Here is a 26,306-nt window from a genome sequence, read left to right on the forward strand (position 1 = left end):
GGTAATGACAATCCTGCACCACAAATCTCAGGAACGCCTGATGAGGTTGATAAATGGGGACATGAAGGTATGCATCCTTTATGTCCAGGGACACCATATAATCTCCCCCCTCCAGACTTGCGATGACCGCTCTTAGCGATTCCATCTTGAACTTGAACCTCTTCAAGTATAGATTTAAGGATTTTAAAATCAGAATGGGTCTTACCGAACCGTCCGGTTTCGGGACCACAAACAGGGTTGAGTAGTAGCCCATCCCCTGCTGAAGCGGGGGAACTTTGACCACCACTTGTTGAAGGCACAACTTTTGAATTGCTGCCAGAACTACCTCCCTCTCTGGGGAAGAAGTCGGCAGTGCCGATTTGAAAAACCGGCGAGGAGGCACCTCTTCGAATTCCAGCTTGTACCCCTGGGAAACAATGTCTATTGCCCAGGGATCCACCTGAGAGTGAACCCAGACCCGGCTGAACAGACGAAGACGTGCCCCCACAGGAGCGGACTCCTCCTGCGGAGCCCCAGCGTCATGTGGTGGATTTAGTAGAAGCCAGGGAGGACCTTTGTTCCTGGGAACTGGCTGTAGTTGGCAGCTTTTTCCCCTTGCCCTTACCTCTGGCAAGAAAGGAAGATGCCCGAGCTTTCTTGAATTTATGCGACCGAAAGGACTGCATCTGATAATGTGGCGCTTTCTTAGGCTGTGAGGAAACATAAGGTAAAAAAGTTGATTTACCTGCAGTAACCGTGGAAACCAGGTCTGCGAGACCTTCCCCAAACAATTCCTCACCCTTGTAAGGTAAAACCTCCATATGCCGTTTTGAATCGGCATCACCCGTCCACTGTCGGGTCCACAGTGCTCGCCTGGCAGAAATCGCCATAGCATTCGCTCTGGACCCCAGTATGCCTACATCCCTCTGAGCCTCTCTCATATAAAGGACCGCATCCTTAATATGGCCCAGGGTCAATAAAATAGTTGCCTTATCCATTGTATCCATATCAGTAGATAAGGTATCGGTCCACGCTATAACAGCGCTACAAACCCAGGCCGACACTATTGCCGGTCTGAGTAAGGTACCGGTATGAGTGTAAATTGACTTCAAGGTAGTTTCCTGCTTGCGATCCGCATGATCCCTGAGGGCAGCGGTATCCTGAGATGGCAGCGCCACCTTTTTGGAAAGGCGCGTAAACGCCTTGTCCACCCTTGGGGAGGATTCCCACCGTATCCTGTCCTTGATCGGGAAAGGATACGCCATAAGAATCCTTTTGGGAATCTGCAGTTTCTTGTCTGGAGTTTCCCAAGCACTTTCAAATAATTAATTTAATTCAAAAGAAGGTGGAAAAGTAACCTCAGGCTTCTTTTCTTTAAACATGTGGATTTTTGGATTAGGCACCGCGGGGTTATCTATAATATGCAGCACATCCTTTATAGCAATAATCATATACAGGTTGAGTATCCCTTATCCAAAATGCTTGGGACCAGAGGTATTTTGGATATCTGATTTTTCCGTATTTTGGAATAATTGCATACCATAATGAGATATCATGGTGATGGGACCTAAATCTAAGCACACAATGCATTTATGTTTCATATACACCTTATACACACAGCCTGAAGGTCATTTTAGCCAATATTTTTTATAACTTTGTGTACTAAACAAAGTGTGTGTACATTCACACAATTCATGTATGTTTCATATACACCTTATACACACAGCCTGAAGGTCATTTAATACAATATATTTAATAACTTTGTGTATTAAAGAAAGTTTGTGTACATTGAGCCATCAAAAAACAAAGGTTTCACTATCTCTTTCTCACACAAAATAGTCCGTATTTCGGAATATTACGTATTTCGGAATATTTGGATATGGGATACTCAACCTGTAATGAATACTCTTTGCCAATTTTGGCTGCAGCCTCGCATCATCATAATCGATACTGGATTCAGAATCTGTGTCAATATCAGTGTCAACTACTGGAGAAAGTGGGCGTTTTTGAGACCCCGAAGGCCCCTGTGCATAGGTAAAGGCAGGGTATGACCCTCTGTACTATCCCTGGACTCTGCTTTGTCCAAACGTTTGTGCAATAAATTCACATTTGCATTTAAAATATTCCACATTTCCATCCAGTCATGTGTCGGCGTTGCCGACGGAGACACCACACTCATGCGCTCCACCTCATCCCTAGGAGAGTCTTCCACTTCAGACATGCCGACACGCACGTACTGACACACCACACACTCAGGGAAGACTCTATCTGAAGACAGTTTCCCCACAAGGCCCTTTGGAGAGACAGAGAGACAGTATGCCAGCACACACCCAGCACCAATAACCCTGGACAAAAAAATTACCCAGATACAGCGCTATTTGTATATTCACTGCGCCAAATTATGTGCCCCCTTCTTTAAAACCCTCTGTCACCGGTGATCAGCAGGGGAGAGTCCGGGGAGCCAGCTTCTCAGCGTGTGCTTGTGGAGAAAATGGCGCTGGAGAGTGCTGAGGGAGAAGCCCCGCCCCTCAGTGGTGGGCTTCGGTCCCGCTCTTTGAACAAACTGGCGGGGATACCAAAACACACAAATAAGTGTATATTTACTTACAGCCAGTCCTAGAGGAATACATTGCTGCCCAGGGCGCCACCCCCCTCCCCGCACCCTGCACCCAACAGTGTGCGCTGTGTGTGTTCTGTGTGGGAGCAATGGCGTGCAGCGTTACCTCAGTGAAGATCTGAAGTCTTCTGCCGCCTCTGAAGTCTTCTGCCTTCCTATACTCACCTGGCTTCTATCTTCCGGCTCGGCGAGTTGGACGACGGCGCGGCTCCGGGACGAACCGCTATGGGAGACCTGCGTTCTGACTCCCTCTGGAGCTAATGGTGTCCAGTAGCCTAAGAAGCAGAGCCTAGCATTTAAGTAGGTCTGCTTCTCTCTCCTCAGTCCCACGATGCAGGGAGTCTGTTGCCAGCAGGTCTCCCTGAAAATAAAAAACCTAACAAAATACTTTCTTTTCAGGAAGCTCAGGAGAGCTCCCTGTAGTGCACCCAGTCTCCTCTGGGCACAGTATTAAACTGAGGTCTAGAGGAGGGGCATAGAGGGAGGAGCCGGTGCACACCCATACCTAAAGTTCTTTTTAGTGCCCATGTCTCCTGTGGAGCCCGTCTATTCCCCATGGTCCTTACGGAGTCCCCAGCATCCTCTAGGACGTAAGAGAAAAGAAGATTAAGAGGGGACATGATTAACATTTACAAATATATAAGGGGTCAATACACAGAGCTAGCGGGGGATTTGTTGTTGGTAAGATCACCACAAAGGACACGTGGACACCCGCTTAGGTTAGAGGAAAAAAAGAGATTTCGCACACAGAGACGGAAAAGTTTCTTCACATGAAGGACAATACGTATTTGGAATTTCCTGCCTAAGACAGTAGTAATGGCGGACTCGTCATTACTTTTAAGAATGGGCTAGATAAATTCCTAATGGATGCGGCTATACAGGGTTATGGAGGATAAATCACCCACTACACTAATAAAATAAAATAATAATAATAAAAATTAAATAAATAAGAGGAATCGACATAATGGTTATACATTCAAAGTTAAAATTAGTGATCACCTACTGTAAAAATTTTAAGACTAACAGGTTGAACTCGATGGACAATTTGTCTTTTTTCAACCTCAAAAAGCTATGTTACTATGTTATAAAGTCAATGAATATTCTATTTTAGGATAATGCCGCACAGGTAATTTTGCAATTAAGCGGTATTTTTTCCCGCAAAACATGGCGTTTGTTTTAACAGCACATAATCATGTGTTTTAGGACAGTCACATGTGTGATGTAAGCAGTGTTTGTAGTATGTATCACTGTGAGCCACTGAAATCCGTGTACCAGTAAGAATGTAAGTTATTAGGTGAGAAGACGCATACATGTGCTCATCTGCCACTACACTAGGGGGCAGATGTATTAAGCCTGGAGAAGTCATAAAGCAGTGATAAAAGCGAGGTGATAACGCACCAGCCAATCACCTCCCAACTGTCAATTTACATATTGGTGCTGATTGGCTGGTGCGTTATCACTTTGCATTTATCACTGCTTTATCACTTCTCCGGGCTTAATACATCTGCCCTTAGGTTCATTAACCCTCCACAACCCTACCATAAGAATGGTGGCTTAATTAGTGGCAGCTGCGATTATTACTCCAGCATGATATTATATATAGCCCCATCAACTCTGTAAGGCCATACAATGACTATAATTTAGGATTTAAAGCAAAATGGGTATTAGCAACAGTAAAACCAAATGGCTCTTCCATTAAGCATTCACAATATATTTTTTTAATTAGACAATTAAAAGGACTTCACATATAAAGCATTATGGTGAATACAAAAGACAATTACTTTTATTTGTTAGATACACACAGAATTGCTGCTATTGGTTAACGCACAGACAACATATTGTCTTTGTTTTGCATTAATTTTTGCATTAATACTGCGGTGCAACTGGTACCATGAATAATATGGGTAAAGCCCAGCGCAGGCATACTTCTTTCATATTATGGGGAAAATAGGAGCAGATCATATTCAAATTCATCATTATCTGTAACTCAAAACTGGAATTGTGCTACTGTTGTATTAGCTCCAGATGCTCATGTTACATTGGCACAGCAGATAACAGATCTCCCTAACCTGTGGTGCTGCAATGCCACACATCTCTGGGAACATGGATAAGTGGGGCTTTAGAAGCTGATTCCAGGGGATAACTTATTTTCTGAAGAGCAATAAAGACACAGAGCTGAAAGTAACGGGTGTACATTACTGATGAAACGTGTATTTTGGCTCATATGCCGGTTGTCTCAAGATGCGACCATGGGCCTAATTCAGACCAGATTGCAGCAGCAAAATTGTTCTCTAATGGGCAAAACCATGTTGCAGGTGGGGCAAATATAACATGTGCAGAGAGAGTTAGATTTGGGTGGGGTGTTTTAAACTGAAATCTAAATTGCAATGTAAAAATAAAGCAGCCAGTACTTACCCTGCACAGAAACAATATAACACACCCAAATCTAAATTTCTCTGCACATGTTATATCTGCCCCCCTCCCCCCCCCTGCGGCGCACATGGTTTTTATCCATTAGAGAACAATTTTGCTGCGGCGGTCAGGTCTGAATTAGGCCCCAAATCTGTCTGTTGCATATGTACCTAGCTCACTGCTAGTCATTATAATCACTGAGCATTTGCAGATGCCCTGTATTAGTTGCAAGATGCCAAAAAAGCATATCGGACACACTTATGTGAATAAACCTTCACTGATCTGTGCCCATGTGAGTATGCCGTGTCACACCTCAGCTCAGACTCTTCGGATTCTAGTATAGATGAGAACGAAACGCATACGACTCTTCACAGCTGGTACAAGCGTGTACGCCCAGTTTTGGGCATATGCAGTGTAAATTTCATGCAAGACATGATGGCAAACAGGCATATGGTCAACTCTGCAATGGATTATAATTATGAGGCCTGTAGGGGCTTTTCATTACTAACATGGATCAAACAACAAATGCCTTACATCTTCCAGGTAAACCTCAGGCTGCTGCTTCCCCTTCATGAATCGAAGCCATTCGTGTTGCTGCCAGTCTTTCACAGTCATGTTACGGTCTACATGGGCCCAGGCTATTTTTTTTAATCCAAATACAATGGATACGATGCTTTCTACAGTCTGGTAAGGTACAAAAAGAAACTGGTTATCTGTACAGCAAGCAAACGGTGAGTAATACAATGGCAAACAAATACCTGGAGCAGGGTGAGTAATTGGCTGTACAACAGGGAACAGCGAGTGGTGATTAATGGGATGTTTTCTGAATGGGCCTCAGTGCTCAGTGGAATACCGCAGGGTTCAGTACTCAGGCCATTGCTGTTTAACATATTCATTAATGACCTGAGAGTGGGCCTAGAAAGCACAATGTCAATTTTCGCAGACGATACTAAACTATGTAGAGTAATTAATTCAGACAAGGATGTTGAGTCTCTACGGAATGATTTATCTAGACTGGAGGTCTGAGCAGACAAATGGAGAATGAGGTTCAATATACTGTAGAAAAATGTAAAGTTATGCACGTTGGGACTAAGAACAACAGGGCAGCCTATAAACTAAATGGGGAAAATGTAAGGATAACGGCAGTTGAAAAAGATTTCGGGGTGCTCATCGATAATAGACTTGGTAGCAGTATGCACTGTCAAAATGCAGCAATAAAAGCAAATAAGGTGTTAGCATGCATAAAACGGGGAATGGAGACAAGGGATGAGAGTGTAATCCTGCCACTGTATAAATCATTGGTGCGGCCACACCTGGAATATTGTGTACAGTTCTGGGCACCTCACTATAAAAAAAAGATATCCTGGAACTCGAAAGAGTTCAGAGGCAAGCCACCAAACTACTTAATGGTTTAGAGGCACTGAATTATGAGGATAGACTTAAAAGGTTAGATTTGTTTACACTGGAAAAGAGGCGTTTGAGAGGGGACATTATTAAAATTTATAAATACATAAAGGGACAATACAAGGATTTATCAATCTGTTTATCAAAAAAACGCAACATAGGACACACCCTGAGGTTAGAAGAAAAAAACATTTCATACACAAAGCAGAAAAGGCTTCCTCACAGTAAGAGCAGTAAGGATTTGGCATTCTCTGCCAGAGAAGGTAGTAATGGTGGACTCAATTAATAAGTTTAAAAATGGACTAGATAAATTCCTAATTGAAAGAAATATCCAAGGATACAACATTTAAATGATATAAAATTTTAGAATACAGGTTGAACTCGATGGACATTTGTCTTTTTTTCAACCTCAACAACTATGTAACTATGTAAAAGAGAAACAAAAGACAAGCATGGAAAAAGGAACTCTGTAGTATGGTAGATATGGCTTGATTTGGAAATTAATAAGTGATACTGCTAATACAGCTAGACTTAAGGTCCATCATACACACTGGGCGATTTTGAGCTGAAAGCAGCTCACTTTTGGTGTGTTGAGCTGCTTTCAGCTTAAAACCGCCCTGTGTGTATGCCCCGGCGATGAGCGCTGATGCGCACCCCCGCTTCATCGCCAGTGGACACCGTTCATATGCTGGTATTACCAGCAGATGAATGGCGGTGTGGTCCTGCTATGGAAAGCCGTTCACCCCTGCTGACATCGCAGGGCAGGTGGGAAAAGCGCTCAGTGTGTATGCACTGAGCGATTTTCAGCCCAGCGATGTCAGCGATCATTGCAGTGCATACACACTGGGCAAAAACGCCCAGTGTGTATGCACCTTAACTGTTCAGGTTAGTACAAATTAATCCAATGAAAACTTTCTATGATTAAATGAGGTTTATGTGGAGCAGTGCAGAGACTCAGATCAGAGTCCGGAAATAAAAACTGAAAAAGTAATATTTTGCTGGTTTTTATCATAGTCTATTAAATGTATGTTGTGATTGATATATTGCTGTAAGAACCAAACACGAAGAATATCACAGAAAGTACGTTTAAGATATTACTAGGCATTCTCATCCAGCTACATAGAACATCTGTTACCTAGAAGACTGTAAACACATTATTTAAACTTGTAAAGTTGTAGGCTCCCCCACACTACACATATACAATACATTCCAGGGTGATATAAGAGGGAGAAGCCCCTTTATTGCACAGAACTGCTTTTGTCAGGTATTAACTTATTTTGGTGCAGTTGTATTAAGCCTGGAGAAGTGATAAAGAAGTGATTAGTGGAAGGTGATAACGCACCCGCCAATCAGCTCCTGTCATTTTTCAAACCCGTAATGACTGACTGGTGCATTATCTCCTTCCACTTATCACTTCTCCAGGCTTAATACATCTGCCCCTTTGTTAGTTGTTTCAAATATTATAATAAACTGAGGGCTATTACATTTGCTTTTTTATTTTTTCATTGCTTACTGGGAAGGTTCAGTGAGAAGTACCCGGAGCCTACGAGTTTGCGACACTCACAATAAGGGCACTCACCTCGGATTTCTATTTGAACCTCCCTCAGGCTTAAATACAAATCTACGTTAAGTGCAGCATGCAGACTCACAGCTGGTTGTAAATGAATAGCCCTGGCAGACGAACTGACCTAACTGAATCTGGCCCATAGGCTACTTTCCTGCCCTCTAAACAAACTTCTAAAAATTCTACATGGACTTGGCTAAGACATAATTCCTACTGGATCATTTGAAAAATGCTAACCTGTACTGATTGTATGTGGACAGTAATAGTCACAGGCTTCACAAAGGGGGTGTGGGCCCCACTCGGGTGTCTCCCTCAGAGGGGGTGACACCAAAATGCTGACTCCTCCGAAGTGACAGGAGCCAGGTGCTGCAGTGTGACACTATCCTGTCGCTGAGAAGGAGCTAGCATTGCAGACACTAGTCTCCGGGAGCAGTCCAGAATCTCCAGGGATGCTAGGCATGCCCCTGGAGTGATGTAACCAGGCAAGGGGGCTTCCTGCTAGGCCATACCCCAATAGTGATCATTGGGGGACTACACAAGGCCACCCCCCTTTCTGCAAGGCCACAACCCTTTTTCCAGGGTTACTATTGGCCGCACCAGGTGTCACCACTGGTAATAGTAGTTATGTTTTACTTACCCACTCTTATGTCACAGATGACAATTGTGTCCTTATATTTATGTTTCTAAGGGGGACATTTACTAAGTAGTGATAAGAGCGGAGAAGTGAGCCAGTGGAGAAGTGGCCCCATCAACCAATCAGCAGTTCTGTATCATTTTATAGTATGCAAATTATAGCTGTTACTTCAGTGCTGATTGGTTGCCATGGGCAACTTCTCCGCTTGCTTACTTCTCTGCTCTTATCACTGCTTAGTAAATGTCCCCCTCAGTCTGTATTAAGATGATCCGTATGAGTTGCTTGGTTTAAGCATTAATTGGTATTGGTCACATCTGTTTCTCCAAAAGAGATTCTCCTACGGATGACTACATTTTTCATACACTATATGACCACATATTTGTACCTTATTGGTATATTTCCCTCTATCCTCTTAGACCCTCATCATTTGTGCTACAGTATGTGGATGCCAAAAGAAATAGGGTCTCAGAAAGAGAACAATAGGCTTTATTTACAAAGCTGTGGCTTCCCAGCGGGTTGGAGGTGAAAATGTAATCTGACTGCAAGCACCAGCGCTTCATAATAAGAATTGATAAAGCTATATATTTATCATATATATTACCCTTTAAGAGGTCTAAGAACACTGTACGCTATCTACGTAAGAAGTACCGTAAGGGTACGCAAGTTGCGTAACGATCGCTCAACCGTAGTCGAGACGCTCAAGCGTCACGTTCGCTTACGGCCCAGAGATCACAGGCAGGCACGCTATTGCATTATAACATTAAACCTTTATATCTATACCTTTAACAACGAAATACAGGTTGAGTATCCCTTATCCAAAATGCTTGGGACCAGAAGTATTTTGGATATCGGATTTTTCTGTATTTTGGAATAATTGCATACCATAATGAGATATCATGGTGATGGGACCCAAGTTTAAGCACAGAATGCATTTATGTTTCATATACACTCTATTCACACAGCCTGAAGGTAATTTTAGTCAATATTTTTAATAACTTCTTGCATTAAACAAAGTGTGTGTACATACACACAATTCATTTATGTTTCATATACACCTTATACACACAGCCTGAAGGTCATTTAATACATTATGTTCAATAACTTTGTGTATTAAACAAAGTTTGTGTAAATTGAGCCATCAAAAAACAAAGGTTTCACTATCTCAGTCTCACTCAAAAACTTCCGTATTTCGGAATATTCCGTATTTCGGAATATTTGGATATGGGATACTCAACCTGTATACAGTAAACCTTAGTGTGGTGATAGAGTGTAAATGCAACCTGGTGTAACCTGATTAACTACAAAGCTGCTTGGGCGTCACCGACGCTCAGGGAATACTTAACACTATAAGAAATACACAGATACCTGGGCTTAGGGTCCAAAACCTATTATTTGTATTATGACTATTATACTTGCAAAAGAATCACATTACAAAGCATACACTACAATATAACATAGACTAACTAACCAGATAACTACACAGGAAATACCATACAATACAATACAATACAATCAAGGGAAAATAAGGGAAAAAGAGAGGAGAGAGAGATGGCTTACAATAACATCAAGACAATATGATTGCGGAGAAAACTTACGCACAAGGGGAAACGATCGCAAGCGCCTCTGGACAGCCAGCTCCCGATTATCAGCAATGAGAACCGTTTGAAGAGAAGTGAGTGCTGGATGCCACAGGCTTGTCTTATTTATGCTCCACACACAATACAATTCAATGGTCCCTACAATCTCATTGTTCATTGGACACAGGAATTCGGCTTCGCATTATAACAAAAGGTCATAGGTTGATTCATACAGGTGGGCTGTGACTATTTCCAACAGCTCAGGTGGGAGGGAAACTGGGTTTCCCGCCGCATGGGTAATAAAGTGCAAATAAAGTAAATGTTCATAAACTTCTTATGTCCATAACTATTCGCACGAGCGATTGATCTGCTTCAAACCAACACCGGAATGTTTCTAATTAAATATTCTTCCGATGGATACTAAACACCACTGTATTACTCCTGTCTGACCCTTCGTATCAAACAAAGAGGGATTTCTCTGTTCATGAACATTCTATATTAACCAAACTTGCAGAATCTATCAAAGGGACCATGATCTACAAAATACATTATATAGTGAAAATATGTAATGATTGAGTCGCACGCTACGATCGCATAAACTCTACCGTAAATACGCATACCATGCGCCTGCGGGTGCCCGCGACTGTGAGTATGCGCACGTACGGGAGAGCGTACGCATGCGCAGCACGGACCTGTGTGAGGTGCAAATATGGTAGTGTGCATAGAGATATTTTTCTGACTTTTGACAGTCCACCCTTTTGGCAGTCAATAATAACTGCCACCTTCTAAAACGTTTCAAAAGAGAAAAATATATGTCAGGGGTTAATACATTTACATGGTTGGGTAGGGGAGGAGAGGAGAAGGTAGGAAAAGGGTATGACCTAGTGAGATAGCAGAAGCATGTGTGTATGAATCCGTGCTTGGGGGTCATGTATCATCGTGCCGTACGTGTTTTAAATCAAGCTTCGAGGTATTGCGAAGTATACATTTGAATTCCTTCTTATCCCGTGGTACGGGTCTGTGGATGGGCTGTCAAACTTTACCGAGCTCTTTTTGGCTTTGGTTGTAACTAAATGGGGGAGCACATTTTAGTTGATGATACATGAATGGGGGAGATATGCGACTGCTGATATCTGTGCCTGTATTCCCTATCGACTATGTGTGTCATTACCTGAGGGTTGTAGAGATGAAGATAAAGAACACTTATGGAAAATGCAGTGGTATTCTATGTCAGGTTAATGTACATCTGTCGGTTGAAGTTTTGTTCGGTATCAGTTGAAAGTCGTCTTCTTTGCGCTGTTTTGCCCATTAGGTGCGAGCAAAAAGCTTTGTCAATGCCATTAGATTTACAAAAAAAATGTTGGGCTAGCGTAAGTTTAAGAATTCTAGGGAAACTGGGGATCCATGGCAAAGTTCATCAAATGTCCGTATCTACAGTGGTCAAAACTTCTTCTTTAATCCCTCTGTTGTCTGTATATCGGCTCATCAAATTCCTCGTCCAAGTGGGTCTTTTTACCTTGGAGGAAACGGAAAAACAGGTGAAAGAAACGGACCGTATAATCGCATTTTCATTACATCATTGTTTCTACCGTTGGGTCGTAAATCAAGTCCATTGGAATTACAGTTTCCTCACTCCTTAAACTCATTACCCTTGTACGATGTTTGCACTTCATTAAAGCCTGACCGCATCTAAATATCAAGCCAATTGATATGACAACACCTAAGATACATAGGAGAAACTTCCCAACATCCATTATGACTCCTTGAGCCCAGTCTCCCAAACCGGAGAACCAATTTCGCGGGTTCAACCATGACACCCAACCAGTCAGCTCATTACCTACAGCAGCAAGAGTGAGATTGTGTTTTCGGCGAAATTCCCACTTCAATTGGAGAATATCGTCCATCTTTTGGTCTATGACCTCGACCGGATCCTCGGTGCTATTCGTGATATACGTGCAACACTTCACGCCGTACTGTGTTGCCAATGTAACACAATATCCGCCTGTCACTGCTGTGAGGTAATTAAGAACCATTCTATGCTGCACCAGTTCTGTTTTATAAGCTTGAAGTTCCCTTCCCGTATATCTAAACGTGTCATCATACATTTCCGTGATATTATCTAACAAATTTGCGAGCGCCGATATGTATTTATAATTCAGCACTCCTCTAGCGGTGCGGGTAAAATCTAACGCGATTAAGAATTGAATCCCGGTGGATTCACTTATCAGATCAGAGGCCGGATGCTCTGTCTTCTCTATCAGGTGCCTTTTAACAACGTGCTCGTAATGGGTGTGAGTATAAGGAGCTTGGGCACCACGGTGTATGTCTTTCATTTTGTCATGTGATACAGTCATTACTTCAGGCAGTACTTTTCCAATATAACACAATCCTTCAGAGTTTGGGGCAAGCCACTTGTACGCCATTCTCCCGCATATGAAATATGCATCATCGGGGAGAACATATGGGACGGAGAAGGACATAACCATATTACACACCTTCCAGGTGAAATCTCCTAACCCTAATTCTTCCATCTGCTTAATACACGTATCAGGTTGTACGATATGTGCACAGTATCCTGGTGATACTTCTCCAACTCTCGTAATCCTATTTCCTAAGGTGTACCTATACCGGAAAGATTTTCCTCTACTGGCTATGTGGCGTACAAGCTCTGTATCTGTAGGCATTCTATCTGCTCTATGCGAAAAGGTCATGGTGTGATTACTCCATGACACTTCCCAATTTCCCGGTTTTCGGGGATTGGAGATGTTGAAACATAATAGGGACCTATCCACATGGTATTGGTGGAGCTTCAAACTAGGAGGGCTGGAGATATTAAACCTCCTGTCCACCGGTCTCCCACCATTTAACTCAAGTACCTCCCCTATCGTTAAAGGAAATGGTACTAGCCCTGATTTGCTATGACCTTGAGGTACTTGAGAGCATACCCAACAATCTGTTTTGTTTAACACATTACCCACTAAGGAGTGATAGTCACTCAGTGGATGCCGGTCCATATGGATATTAAAACTGGATTGGCATTTCTTAATGCACCCGTCCTCAATGACATTGTTACAGAGCCTACAGATACAGTTTTCTTCAGCCAACAATCCTTAAAAGAAAAATGTTTACAGATAACATGGCTGCTGGATCGTTTCCGGTACTCGCCTTTGCTTGGTGATTGGGTTGCTATTGGAAATTTACACCTCCGTCTCAGTCATCAGAACCTTTCTGGATCCTTTCTCGACCTCACTGGTACTCTCACCGAAACAGACTGCTCTGGTCAACATCAGGGTCAACATGAAAATCCATATCACAGTCTCTTGGGGCAAGTCCATCTTACAGGAGGAGAAAAGAAGAAATTTGTAAAGGGGGTATAAGAAAACAGTTTGTGGGGGAGAGAACTTGTTACGATAATAAGTTCTCTCGTCGTCTTGTTCTTCTTGTTCTGCTGTCCTCTCAAAAGGTGCTGTCTCTTCAGTCTTCCAAATGAACATTCTGGTGATGCAATATTCCTTCCTAACCGACGATCTTTCTGTAAGGAGCGAAAATCTGGCATTACCATTGGTCCAACTGAGGGGTGACATACCATCTTTAAACCATGAAAACATGAGTGAGAAGAGAGAGAGAGAGTCAAAAAAAACAAAAGAGAGGGAGAACGCTTCATGTGCATAACTCAACAACAAACAACAATAGGAAACGAGAAACGAAGCATTTTTATCAAACATTTTTCAACATTAAGAAAACATTGTTATTATTATCAGGCTGTCATATCTACGTGTCTAATGGTCTCCTTGAACAGTCCCTCCCCACCAGCACCTGCATTACTCCACTGTTTGTATCTGGCCAGAAATACATTGTGGCGGATAGGTCATGCTGGGGTTTGGTAGACTTCTGCAAGGACCAAGTGGATATGCAATGTGTGAATTCTTACCAATAATCGTCAGAGATGGGGATAGAGAGAGAGAGAAAAACATTTTTCTTCACAAATACATTTACAACGTTTCACCTGGTCATTCCTGTGTCTTTAGTGAATGACCTCCCAATTTATTAACCGTTACCTCAGGCTTACCATCAGTCCTAATAATCACCTTTCCTGACTATATCTCATGGGTGTGGGCCAAAATTCTTCCTGTCTGATCTCTGATTATAATGGTGTGTGTTATAATTTTGCTCATTTCTTGGTCTAGGGGGTCTGACTTTATGTGGGTTATTACAGTTGCTGGCATAATGCCCTTCTCTTCTACAATGATAACAAATCCTTGGCTTTCTCCATGTGCTAGGGGCCTGGGATTCCGGTCGACTTGATGCATCCTCTAGTGCTTGGATGTTCAGTGCCATCAACCGCTCTCCCTGCGCTTCCCTGGTTCTTTGGATATTTCGGTCATGCTCGATAGCGGACTCTCTTAATGCCGCCACCGAGATACCTCTCCAATGTGGTATGGAAGTTTGTACCCTAATTTTTAGTGTGTCTTTTAAGTTGTTCATTAATACGGACACAGCTACCTCTCTGTGGTGTACATTAGTTTCAATGTCATCTATACCAGTGTACCTAGCCATATCCTGCAGAGCCCGGTGAAAATACTCTGATGCGGATTCACCTTCTTTTTGTTTTATTGTAAAGATTTTATTCCACTTTACTACTGTAGGAAAATATTCTTTCAACTGTAGATTGATTCTTTTTACATTATCTTGGTTATACTCGTTTGTTAGTGGCACTTCCTCATCTAGCTTACAATCAGCGATAAATTTCAATGAATCAACATCGGGGGGTAAACATGCCCTCAAAACTGTCCTCCAATCTTTGTTATTTGGCTCTGCAGTGTGTCCTAGCACTCTAATGTATCTTTGACAATCAACTAAGTCTTTCCTGGGATCAGGAAATTCAGACAGAATTGTTCTTAATTCTGTTCGGGAAAAAGGGCAGTACATGGCGATGTTCCTGACGGGGGTGACTCCTGAAGAGTCAGTTTTCCCATTTGGTACTGCAATTACCCTGACAGGATTAAGTCCAGTAACGTCATTCTGAATTGATTCTACAATATGAGGTACATTTGTTTGTGCGTAATGTATAATACCATACGTACCTGTGGACACGACCTCACCTGACCCTCCGTTAGGGGGTTTGATTACAGTCTTTACCGATTTGGTCGTGTCCACCTGGATGTCTTGTGTGATGGCTGCTGGAAAAGGTGCCGACATCGTTCTGGGCTCGCTTTCTTGTTGGTGTTCCTGAGGAAAGTTTAACATGGGGTGCGACTTGCATGGGTTAATAGTTGTACATTCAACAGTATTACAATTAGCATTGTTACATTTATTACACTTATTCTTATCATCTATACTACAGTTGCTAAGAGCGTTTTTATTGTTCACCCTTGTGCTTTTCTCCGCAACCACAATCCCCTCCATTGCCATGTCTCTCCTCTCAAGATGAAAGTTAGGTATGTAAGTTACATTTCTTTGCATTTCACCTTCCTGTTGCCATAACTGTAAACAATCATAATGCTTGATTCGTCTCTTTGCTGATTTAATGAGACATATCCTTCTCCTTAAATTATGCAACACCTCTGAGTTAAAACTACCTATCCCGGGAAATGGTGCCTTATCCCCCGCAGTCATTCGTGTCCATTCATCACAAAAGGTCTCAGTGTGGGGACCATATTTCCCCCACATTACTAACCGAGCAGACCCTCGGGGTCTGCAAGCCTCTGGAGTCTGAATCCTGACTGCCGACCGTCTCTGTGTTGTGCACTTGGCTGCCATTGTGGACCTCTTTAACACAGAAAAACTTCCTAAAATGCACCAAACACAGAACTTCGTTGGAAATCCTTAAAGCTCTTCCACTGAACTTCTTCTGCTCCGGGTATCTCCGATCCACCTTCTAGCAGACACGTGTAGCCGTTGCAGGCCCTATCTCTAGAGATTTTCCTGAGAAAATTCCCTTCCTTTTTCTTTACACAAATCACGCTTGCATGTGCTCCCTACAACACGTATGAGGGCAAGATTTACGCATGGATATACGACCTCATATCACGTTGCGTTATTGGTCACACATACAACCGTGCGGTCCAATCGTACCACTTATAGACACTTGTTGCCCATAAATGGTAGGATCATTGGAGTCTCCCTACTGTGCTCCAAAACAGCCAGAGCGTAACACTACGAAAACTTTATCACACTCTGTTGCACGTTTTCACTTCAGGCCGTGCTCATAGATCACACAGATCACAAAGTCCACAAAGCGGGATTTAATACCGTTTTATCACATAGACCACAAAGTCCACAAAGCGGGATTCAATACACTCATACCGTTTTCAACCCACTATCATTCTTATAGTTTTCTGATCAGAAAAATCATTTCCCGTAGTCTGATAGCTCTCCCCAGAGGTATTACAGTAAAGTAAGGTATTTAAACTAAGTTTTGGAAAACTGAAATCAATTTGTGCTATTTATCGCCTTGCGCTATTTACCGCGTTGCGCTATTTATTGCGTTGCGCTATTTATCGCCTGTTAAAATCAACTTGTGGTTTGAGTTACGTGGGCGTACACAGACGCTCCGTTGCGTAATATACGCTGCGTGCGTCGGCCTTTGGATTGTGTACGCAAGTCTTTGTTAGAGACACGTGTACGCAAAGCAAAGATCCACCGTAACACAATTTATACTTTTATCAATGTAGATTGATCCTTGATCATCTACCACACAACACACTGACTTCGCCTTATCTCCCAGGCAAAAACTGTGTGTTTGTCTATACTTTAACTATATTACCTCTATTCTTAAACTATGAAAATAAGAATTTACTTACCGATAATTCTATTTCTCGGAGTCCGTAGTGGATGCTGGGGTTCCTGAAAGGACCATGGGGAATAGCGGCTCCGCAGGAGACAGGGCACAAAAGTAAAGCTTTTACAGGTCAGGTGGTGTGTACTGGCTCCTCCCCCTATGACCCTCCTCCAGACTCCAGTTAGGTACTGTGCCCGGACGAGCGTACACAATAAGGGTGGATTTTGAATCCCGGGTAAGACTCATACCAGCCACACCAATCACACCGTACAACTTGTGATCTAAACCCAGTTAACAGTATGATAACAGAGGAGCCTCTGAAAGATGGCTTCCTAAACAATAACCCGAATTAGTTAACAATAACTATGTACAAGTATTGCAGATAATCCGCACTTGGGATGGGCGCCCAGCATCCACTACGGACTCCGAGAAATAGAATTATCGGTAAGTAAATTCTTATTTTCTCTATCGTCCTAAGTGGATGCTGGGGTTCCTGAAAGGACCATGGGGATTATACCAAAGCTCCCAAACGGGCGGGAGAGTGCGGATGACTCTGCAGCACCGAATGAGAGAACTCCAGGTCCTCCTTTGCCAGGGTATCAAATTTGTAAAAATTTACAAACGTGTTCTCCCCTGACCACGTAGCTGCTCGGCAGAGTTGTAATGCCGAGACCCCTCGGGCAGCCGCCCAAGATGAGCCCACCTTCCTTGCGGAATGGGCCTTAACAGATTTAGGCTGTGGCAGGCCTGCCACAGAATGTACAAGTTGAATTTTGTTACAAATCCAACGAGCAATCGACTGCTTAGAAGCAGGTGCACCCAACTTGTTGGGTGCATACAGTATAAACAGCGAGTCAGATTTTCTGACTCCAGCCGTCCTTTAAATGTATATTTTTAAGGCTCTGACAACGTCCAACAACTTGGAGTCCTTCAAGTCGTCTGTAGCCGCAGGCACTACAATAGGCTGGTTCAGGTGAAACGCTGATACCACCTTAGGGAGAAAATGCGGACGCGTCCGCAGCTCTGCCCTATGTCGAATGGAAAATTAAATAAGGGCTTTTATAAAACAAAGCCGCCAGTTCAGATACTCTCCCGGCCGAAGCCAGGGCCAGTAACATAGTCACTTTCCATGTGAGATATTTCAAATCCACATTCTTTAGTGGTTCAAACCAATTGGATTTGAGGAAATCTAAAACTACATTTAGATCCCACGGTGCCACCTTAGGCACCACAGGAGGCTGTATATGCAGTACTCCTTTGATAAAAATCTGGACCTCAGGGACTGAGGCCAATTCTTTTTGGAAGAATATTGATAGGGCCGAAATTTGAACCTTAATAGATCCCAATTTGAGACCCATAGACAATCCTGATTGCAGGAAATGTAGGAAAACGACCCAGTTGAAATTCCTCCATCGGAGCACTCCGCTGCTCGCACCACGCAACATATTTTCGCCAAATACGGCGATAATGCTTCGCGGTGACTTCCTTCCTTGCCTTTATCAAGGTAGGAATGACTTCTTCTGGAATGCCTTTTCCTTTTAGGATCTGGCATTCAAACGCCATGCCGTCAAACGCAGCCGCGGTAAGTCTTGAAAAAGACAAGGACCCTGCTGAAGCAGGTCCCTTCTCAGAAGTAGAGGCCACGGATCGTCCGTGACCATCTCTTGAAGTTCCGGGTACCAAGTCCGTCTTGGCCAATCCGGAGCCACTAGTCTTACTCCTCTTTGCCGTATAATCCTCAATACCTTTGGTATGAGAGGCAGAGGAGGAAACACATATACCGACTGGTACACCCAAGGTGTTACCAGCGCGTCCACAGCTATTGCCTGCGGATCTCTTGACCTGGCGCAATACCTGTCCAGTGTTTTGTTGAGGCGAGACGCCATCATGTCCACCATTGGTTTTACCCAACGGTTTAATAGCATGTGGAAAACTTCTGGATGAAGTCCCCACTCTCCCGGGTGAAGGTCGTGTCTGCTGAGGAAGTCTGCTTCCCAGTTGTCCACGCCCGGGATGAATACTGCTGACAGTGCTATCACGTGATTCTCCGCCCAGCGAAGGATCCTGGCAGCTTCTGCCATTGCCCTCCTGCTTCTTGTGCCGCCCTGTCTGTTTACATGGGCGACTGCCGTGATGTTGTCCGACTGGATCAACACCGGTCTTCCTTGAAGCAGAGGTTCCGCCTGGCTTAGAGCATTGTAGATTGCTCTTAGTTCCAGAATGCATATGTGAAGAGACTTTTTCAGGCTCGACCACACTCCCTGGAAATTTCTTCCCTGTGTGACTGCTCCCCAGCCTCTCAGGCTGGCATCCGTGGTCACCAGGATCCAATCCTGCATGCCGAATCTGCGGCCCTCCAATAGATGAGCCTCCTGCAACCACCACAGAAGGGATACCCTTGTCCTCGGCGACAGGGTTATCCGCAGGTGCATCTGAAGATGCGACCCTGACCATTTGTCCAACAGATCCCTTTTCATGGAATCTGCCGAAAGGGATTGCTTCGTAAGAAGCTACCATTTTTTCCCAGGACTCTTGTGCATTGATGTACAGACACCTTTCCTGGTTTTAGGAGGTTCCTGACCAGGTCAGATAACTCCTTGGCTTTTTCTTCGGGAAGAAAAACCTTTTTCTGAACTGTGTCCAGAATCATCCCCAGGAACAGCAGACGAGTTGTCGGCATTAATTGGGATTTTGGAATATTCAGAATCCATCCGTGCTGCTTTAGCACCTCTTGAGATAGTGCTAAACCCATCTCTAGCTGTTCTCTGGACCTTGCCCTTATTAGGAGATCGTCCAAGTATGGGATAATTAATACGCCTTTTCTTCGAAGAAGAAATATTATCTCGGCCATTACCTTTGTAAAGACCCGAGGTGCCGTGGACAAACCAAACGGCAGCGTCTGAAACTGATAGTGACAGTTTTGTACAACGAACCTGAGGTACCCCTGGTGTGAGGGGTAATTGGAACGTGGAGATACGCATCCTTGATGTCCAAGGATACCATAAAGTCCCCTTCTTCCAGGTTCGCTATCACTGCTCTGAGTGACTCCATCTTGAACTTGAACTTCTTTATGTACAGGTTCAAGGACTTCAGATTTAGAATAGGCCTTACCGAGCCATCCGGCTTCGGTACCACAAAAAGAGTGGAATAATACCCCTTCCCTTGTTGTAGAAGAGGTACCTTGACTATCACCTGCTGAGAATACAGCTTGTGAATGGCTTCCAAAACCGTCTCCCTTTCTGAGGGGGACGTTGGTAAAGCAGACTTCAGGAAACGGCGAGGTGGCTCTGTCTCTAATTTCAACCTGTACCCCTGAGATATTATCTGCAGGATCCAGGGATTTACCTGCGAGTGAGCCCACTGCGCGCTGTAATTCTTGAGACGACCGCCTACCGCCCCCGAGTCCGCTTGCGAAGCCCCAGCGTCATGCTGAGGCTTTTGTAGAAGCCGGGGAGGGCTTCTGTTCCTGGGAAGGAGCTGCCTGTTGCTGTCTCTTCCCTCGTCCTCTGCCTCGTGGCAGATATGAATAGCCCTTTGCTCTCTTATTTTTAAAGGAACGAAAGGGCTGCGGTTGAAAGGTCGGTGCCTTTTTCTGTTGGGGAGTGACTTGAGGTAGAAAGGTGGATTTCCCGGCCGTAGCCGTGGCCACCAAATCCGATAGACCGACCCCAAATAACTCCTCTACGCATCGCCTGTCCACTGTCGTGTCCATAAAGCTCTTCTGGCCGAAATGGACATAGCACTTACCCGTGATGCCAGTGTGCAGATATCTCTCTGTGCATCACGCATATAAAGAAATGCATCCTTTATTTGTTCTAACGACAGTAAAATATTGTCCCTGTCCAGGGTATCAATATTTTCGATCAGGGACTCTGACCAAACTACCCCAGCACTGCACATCCAGGCAGTCGCAATAGCTGGTCGTAGTATAACACCTGCATGTGTGTATATACCTTTTTGGATATTTTCCATCCTCCTATCTGATGGATCTTTAAGTGCGGCCGTCTCAGGAGAGGGTAACGCCACTTGTTTTGATAAGCGTGTTAGCGCTTTGTCCACCCTAGGAGGTGTTTCCCAGCGCTCCCTAACCTCTGGCGGGAAAGGGTATAAAGCCAATAACTTCTTTGAAATTAGCAGTTTTTTATCGGGGCACCCCACGCTTCATCACACACGTCATTTAATTCTTCTGATTCGGTAAAAACTACTGGTAGTTTTTTCACACCCCACATAATACCCTGTTTAGTGGTACCTGTAGTATCAGCTAAATGTAACATCTCCTTTATTGCCAAAATCATATAACGTGTGGCCCTACTGGAAAATACGGTTGATTCGTCACCTTCACTACCGGAATCAGTGCCTGTGTCTGGGTCTGTGTCGACCGACTGAGGCAAGGGGCGTTTTACAGCCCCTGACGGTGTTTGAGGCGCCTGGACAGGCACTAATTGAGTGTCCGGCCGCCTCATGTCGGCAAACGACTGCTTAAGCGAGTTGACGCTATCCCGTAATTCCACAAATAAAGGCATCCATTCTGGTGTCGACCCCCTAGGAGGTGACATCCTCATATTTGGCAATTGCTCCGCCTCCACACCAATAACGTCCTCATACATGTCGACACACACGTACCGACACACAGCAGACACACAGGGAATGCTCTATACGAAGACAGGACCCACTAGCCCTTTGGGGAGACAGAGGGAGAGTCTGCCAGCACACACCAAAAAGCGCTATATATGACAGGGATAGCCTTATGATTAAGTGCTCCCTTATAGCTGCTTTTATATTAATATATTGCCATTTATTTTGCCCCCCCTCTCTGTTATACCCTGTTTCTGTAGTGCAGTGCAGGGGAGAGACCTGGGAGCCTTCCTGACCAGCGGAGCTGTGACAGAAAATGGCGCCGTGTGCTGAGGAGATAGGCCCCGCCCCTTTTTCGGCGGGCTCGTCTCCCGCTACTTAGTACATTTAGGCAGGGGTAAATATCTCCATATAGCCTCTGGGGCTATATGTGAGGTATTTTTAGCCTTTTTAAAGGTTTTCATTTGCCTCCCAGGGCGCCCCCCCCCCAGCGCCCTGCACCCTCAGTGACTGCCGTGTGAAGTGTGCGGAGAGAAAAATGGCGCACAGCTGCAGTGCTGTGCGCTACCTTAAGAAGACTGCAGGAGTCTTCAGCCGCCGATTCTGGACCTCTTCTTGCTTCAGCATCTGTGAGGGGGCCGGCGGCGTGGCTCCGGTGACCATCCAGGCTGTACCTGTGATCGTCCCTCTGGAGCTTCATGTCCAGTAGCCAAGAAGCCAATCCATCCTGCACGCAGGTGAGTTCACTTCTTCTCCCCTCTGTCCCTCGTTCTCGGCCGGGCACAAAAATCTAACTGGAGTCTGGAGGAGGGTCATAGGGGGAGGAGCCAGTACACACCACCTGACCTGTAAAAGCTTTACTTTTGTGCCCTGTCTCCTGCGGAGCCGCTATTCCCCATGGTCCTTTCAGGAACCCCAGCATCCACTTAGGACGATAGAGAAATAACGGCAAATCTCTTTTAGCACGTTTATCAACTATAAACCTGGCAAACAGGAGAGTGATATACGAAAATACATAAATGAAAAAGAAATGCAGATATATATGTGTGCGTGCGTGTGTACGCAAGACAGAAAAATAAACAGTTTTAAAAGACACTAGCGTTTTGCTCTTACCTCCGGTTCCCGGATTCCTTCAGCACCCTTTACCTAAGCGAAGCAGACGCTTATCCCGTCAGCACTACGAGGGATACAACCTCCCGCCCTTTGCTGATGGATAATGTCTGCTGATCTACCTAGTGCAGATATGTGAAGGACTGGACGGCCCCCAATTGATAAAGCTATATATTTATCATATATATTACCCTTTAAGAGGTCTAAGAACACTGTACGCTATCTACGTAAGAAGTACCGTAAGGGTACGCAAGTTGCGTAACGATCGCTCAACCGTAGTCGAGACGCTCAAGCGTCACGTTCGCTTACGGCCCAGAGATCACAGGCAGGCACGCTATTGCATTATAACATTAAACCTTTATATCTATACCTTTAACAACGAAATATACAGTAAACCTTAGTGTGGTGATAGAGTGTAAATGCAACCTGGTGTAACCTGATTAACTACAAAGCTGCTTGGGCGTCACCGACGCTCAGGGAATACTTAACACTATAAGAAATACACAGATACCTGGGCTTAGGGTCCAAAACCTATTATTTGTATTATGACTATTATACTTGCAAAAGAATCACATTACAAAGCATACACTACAATATAACATAGACTAACTAACCAGATAACTACACAGGAAATACCATACAATACAATACAATACAATCAAGGGAAAATAAGGGAAAAAGAGAGGAGAGAGAGATGGCTTACAATAACATCAAGACAATATGATTGCGGAGAAAACTTACGCACAAGGGGAAACGATCGCAAGCGCCTCTGGACAGCCAGCTCCCGATTATCAGCAATGAGAACCGTTTGAAGAGAAGTGAGTGCTGGATGCCACAGGCTTGTCTTATTTATGCTCCACACACAATACAATTCAATGGTCCCTACAATCTCATTGTTCATTGGACACAGGAATTCGGCTTCGCATTATAACAAAAGGTCATAGGTTGATTCATACAGGTGGGCTGTGACTATTTCCAACAGCTCAGGTGGGAGGGAAACTGGGTTTCCCGCCGCATGGGTAATAAAGTGCAAATAAAGTAAATGTTCATAAACTTCTTATGTCCATAACTATTCGCACGAGCGATTGATCTGCTTCAAACCAACACCGGAATGTTTCTAATTAAATATTCTTCCGATGGATACTAAACACCACTGTATTACTCCTGTCTGACCCTTCGTATCAAACAAAGAGGGATTTCTCTGTTCATGAACATTCTATATTAACCAAACTTGCAGAATCTATCAAAGGGACCATGATCTACAAAATACATTATATAGTGAAAATATGTAATGATTGAGTCGCACGCTACGATCGCATAAACTCTACCGTAAATACGCATACCATGCGCCTGCGGGTGCCCGCGACTGTGAGTATGCGCACGTACGGGAGAGCGTACGCATGCGCAGCACGGACCTGTGTGAGGTGCAAATATGGTAGTGTGCATAGAGATATTTTTCTGACTTTGACAGAATTTACTCACCGGTAATTCTATTTCTCATAGTCCGTAGTGGATGCTGGGGACTCCGTAAGGACCATGGGGATTAGCGGCTCCGCAGGAGACTGGGCACAACTATAAAGAAAGCTTTTAGACTACTGGTGTGCACTGGCTCCTCCCACTAAGACCCTCCTCCAGACTTCAGTTAGGATACTGTGCCCGGAAGAGCTGACACAATTAGGAAGGATTTTGAATCCCGGGTAAGACTCATACCAGCCACACCAATCACACCGTATAACTCGTGATACAATACCCAGTTAACAGCATGATAACAACTGAGCCTCTCAACAGATAGCTCAACAATAACCCTTTAGTTAAGCAATAACTATATACAAGTATTGCAGACAATCCGCACTTGGGATGGGCGCCCAGCATCCACTACGGACTATGAGAAATAGAATTACCGGTGAGTAAATTCTTATGTTCTCTAACGTCCTAAGTGGATGCTGGGGACCCCGTAAGGACCATGGGGATTATACCAAAGCTCCCAAACGGGCGGGAGAGTGCGGATGACTCTGCAGCACCGAATGAGAGAACTCAAGGTCCTCCTCAGCCAGGGTATCAAATTTGTAGAATTTTGAAAACGTGTTTGCCCCTGACCAAGTTGCAGCTCGGCAAAGTTGAAGAGCCGAGACCCCTCGGGCAGCCGCCCAAGAAGAGCCCACTTTCCTCGTGGAATGGGCTTTTACTGATTTAGGATGCGGCAGTCCAGCCGCAGAATGTGCAAGCTGAATCGTACTACAGATCCAGCGAGCAATAGTCTGCTTTGAAGCAGGTGCACCCAACTTGTTGGGCGCATACAGGATAAAGAGCGAGTCAGTCTTTCTGACTCCAGCTGTCCTGGAAACATAAATTTTCAGGGCCCTGACTACATCCAACAACTTGGAAGCCTCCAAGTCATTTGTAGCCGCAGGCACCACGATAGGTTGGTTCAGATGAAAAGCTGATACCACTTTGGGGAGAAACTGGGGACGAGTCCTCAATTCTGCCCTATCCATATGGAAAATCAGATAAGGGCTTTTACATGACAAAGCCGCCAATTCTGAAACACGCCTGGCCGAAGCCAAAGCCAATAACATGACCACTTTCCACGTGAGATATTTCAAATCCACGGTTTTCAGTGGCTCAAACCAATGTGACTTTAGGAAATCCAACACCACGTTGAGATCCCAAGGTGCCACTGGAGGCACAAAAGGGGGCTGAATATGCAGCACTCCCTTAACAAAAGTCTGAACTTCAGGTAGTGAAGCCAATTCTCTCTGGAAGAAAATCGATAGAGCCGAAATCTGGACCTTAATGGAACCAAATTTTAGGCCCATAGTCACCCCTGACTGTAGGAAGTGCAGGAACCGGCCCAGCTGAAATTCTTCCGTTGGGGCCTTCCTGGCCTCACACCATGCAACATATTTTTGCCATATGCGGTGATAATGGTTTGCGGTTACTTCTTTCCTAGCTTTAATCAGCGTAGGAATGACTTCCTCCGGAATGCCCTTTTCCTTCAGGATCCGGTGTTCAACCGCCATGCCGTCAAACGCAGCCGCGGTAAGTCTTGGAACAGACAGGGCCCCTGCTGCAGCAGGTCTTGTCTGAGCGGTAGAGGCCATGGGTCCTCTGACATCATTTCTTGAAGTTCCGGATACCACGCTCTTCTTGGCCAATCCGGAACAATGAGTATAGTTCTTACTCCTCTTCTCCTTATTATCCTCAGTACCTTTGGTATGAGAGGAAGAGGAGGGAACACATAAACCGATCGGTACACCCACGGTGTTACCAGAGCGTCCACAGCTATCGCCTGCGGGTCTCTCGACCTGGCGCAATATTTTTCTAGCTTTTTGTTTAGGCGGGACGCCATCATGTCCACCTGTGGTTTTTCCCACTGGTTTACAATCATTTGAAAGACTTCTGGATGAAGTCCCCACTCTCCCGGGTGGAGGTCGTGCCTGCTGAGGAAGTCTGCTTCCCAGTTGTCCACTCCCGGAATGAACACTGCTGACAGTGCTAACACGTGATTTTACGCCCAATGGAGAATCCTTGTGGCTTCTGCCATCGCCGTCCTGCTTCTCGTGCCGCCCTGTCGATTTACATGAGCGACCGCCGTGATGTTGTCTGACTGGATCAGTACCGGCTGGTTTTGAAGCAGGGGTTTTGCCTGACTT

At 44.6% G+C, this 26,306-nt stretch overlaps 1 protein-coding gene across 2 annotated transcripts in view; it reads right to left on the reverse strand.

The window, feature by feature from the left end:
* TEFM (transcription elongation factor, mitochondrial) overlaps window positions 1–26,306 on the reverse strand; it is a 50,311-nt gene that overhangs the window by 9,516 nt on the left and 14,489 nt on the right. For both annotated transcript variants that reach the window (XM_063960877.1, XM_063960876.1), the window contains exon 3: window positions 5,543–5,692. In XM_063960877.1, the coding sequence (XP_063816947.1) occupies window positions 5,543–5,692 (150 nt within the window). The remainder of the gene's footprint in view (window positions 1–5,542; window positions 5,693–26,306) is intronic.

The sequence above is a fragment of the Pseudophryne corroboree genome, chromosome 3 (assembly GCF_028390025.1).
Source record: "Pseudophryne corroboree isolate aPseCor3 chromosome 3, aPseCor3.hap2, whole genome shotgun sequence".
Lineage (NCBI taxonomy): Eukaryota > Metazoa > Chordata > Amphibia > Anura > Myobatrachidae > Pseudophryne > Pseudophryne corroboree.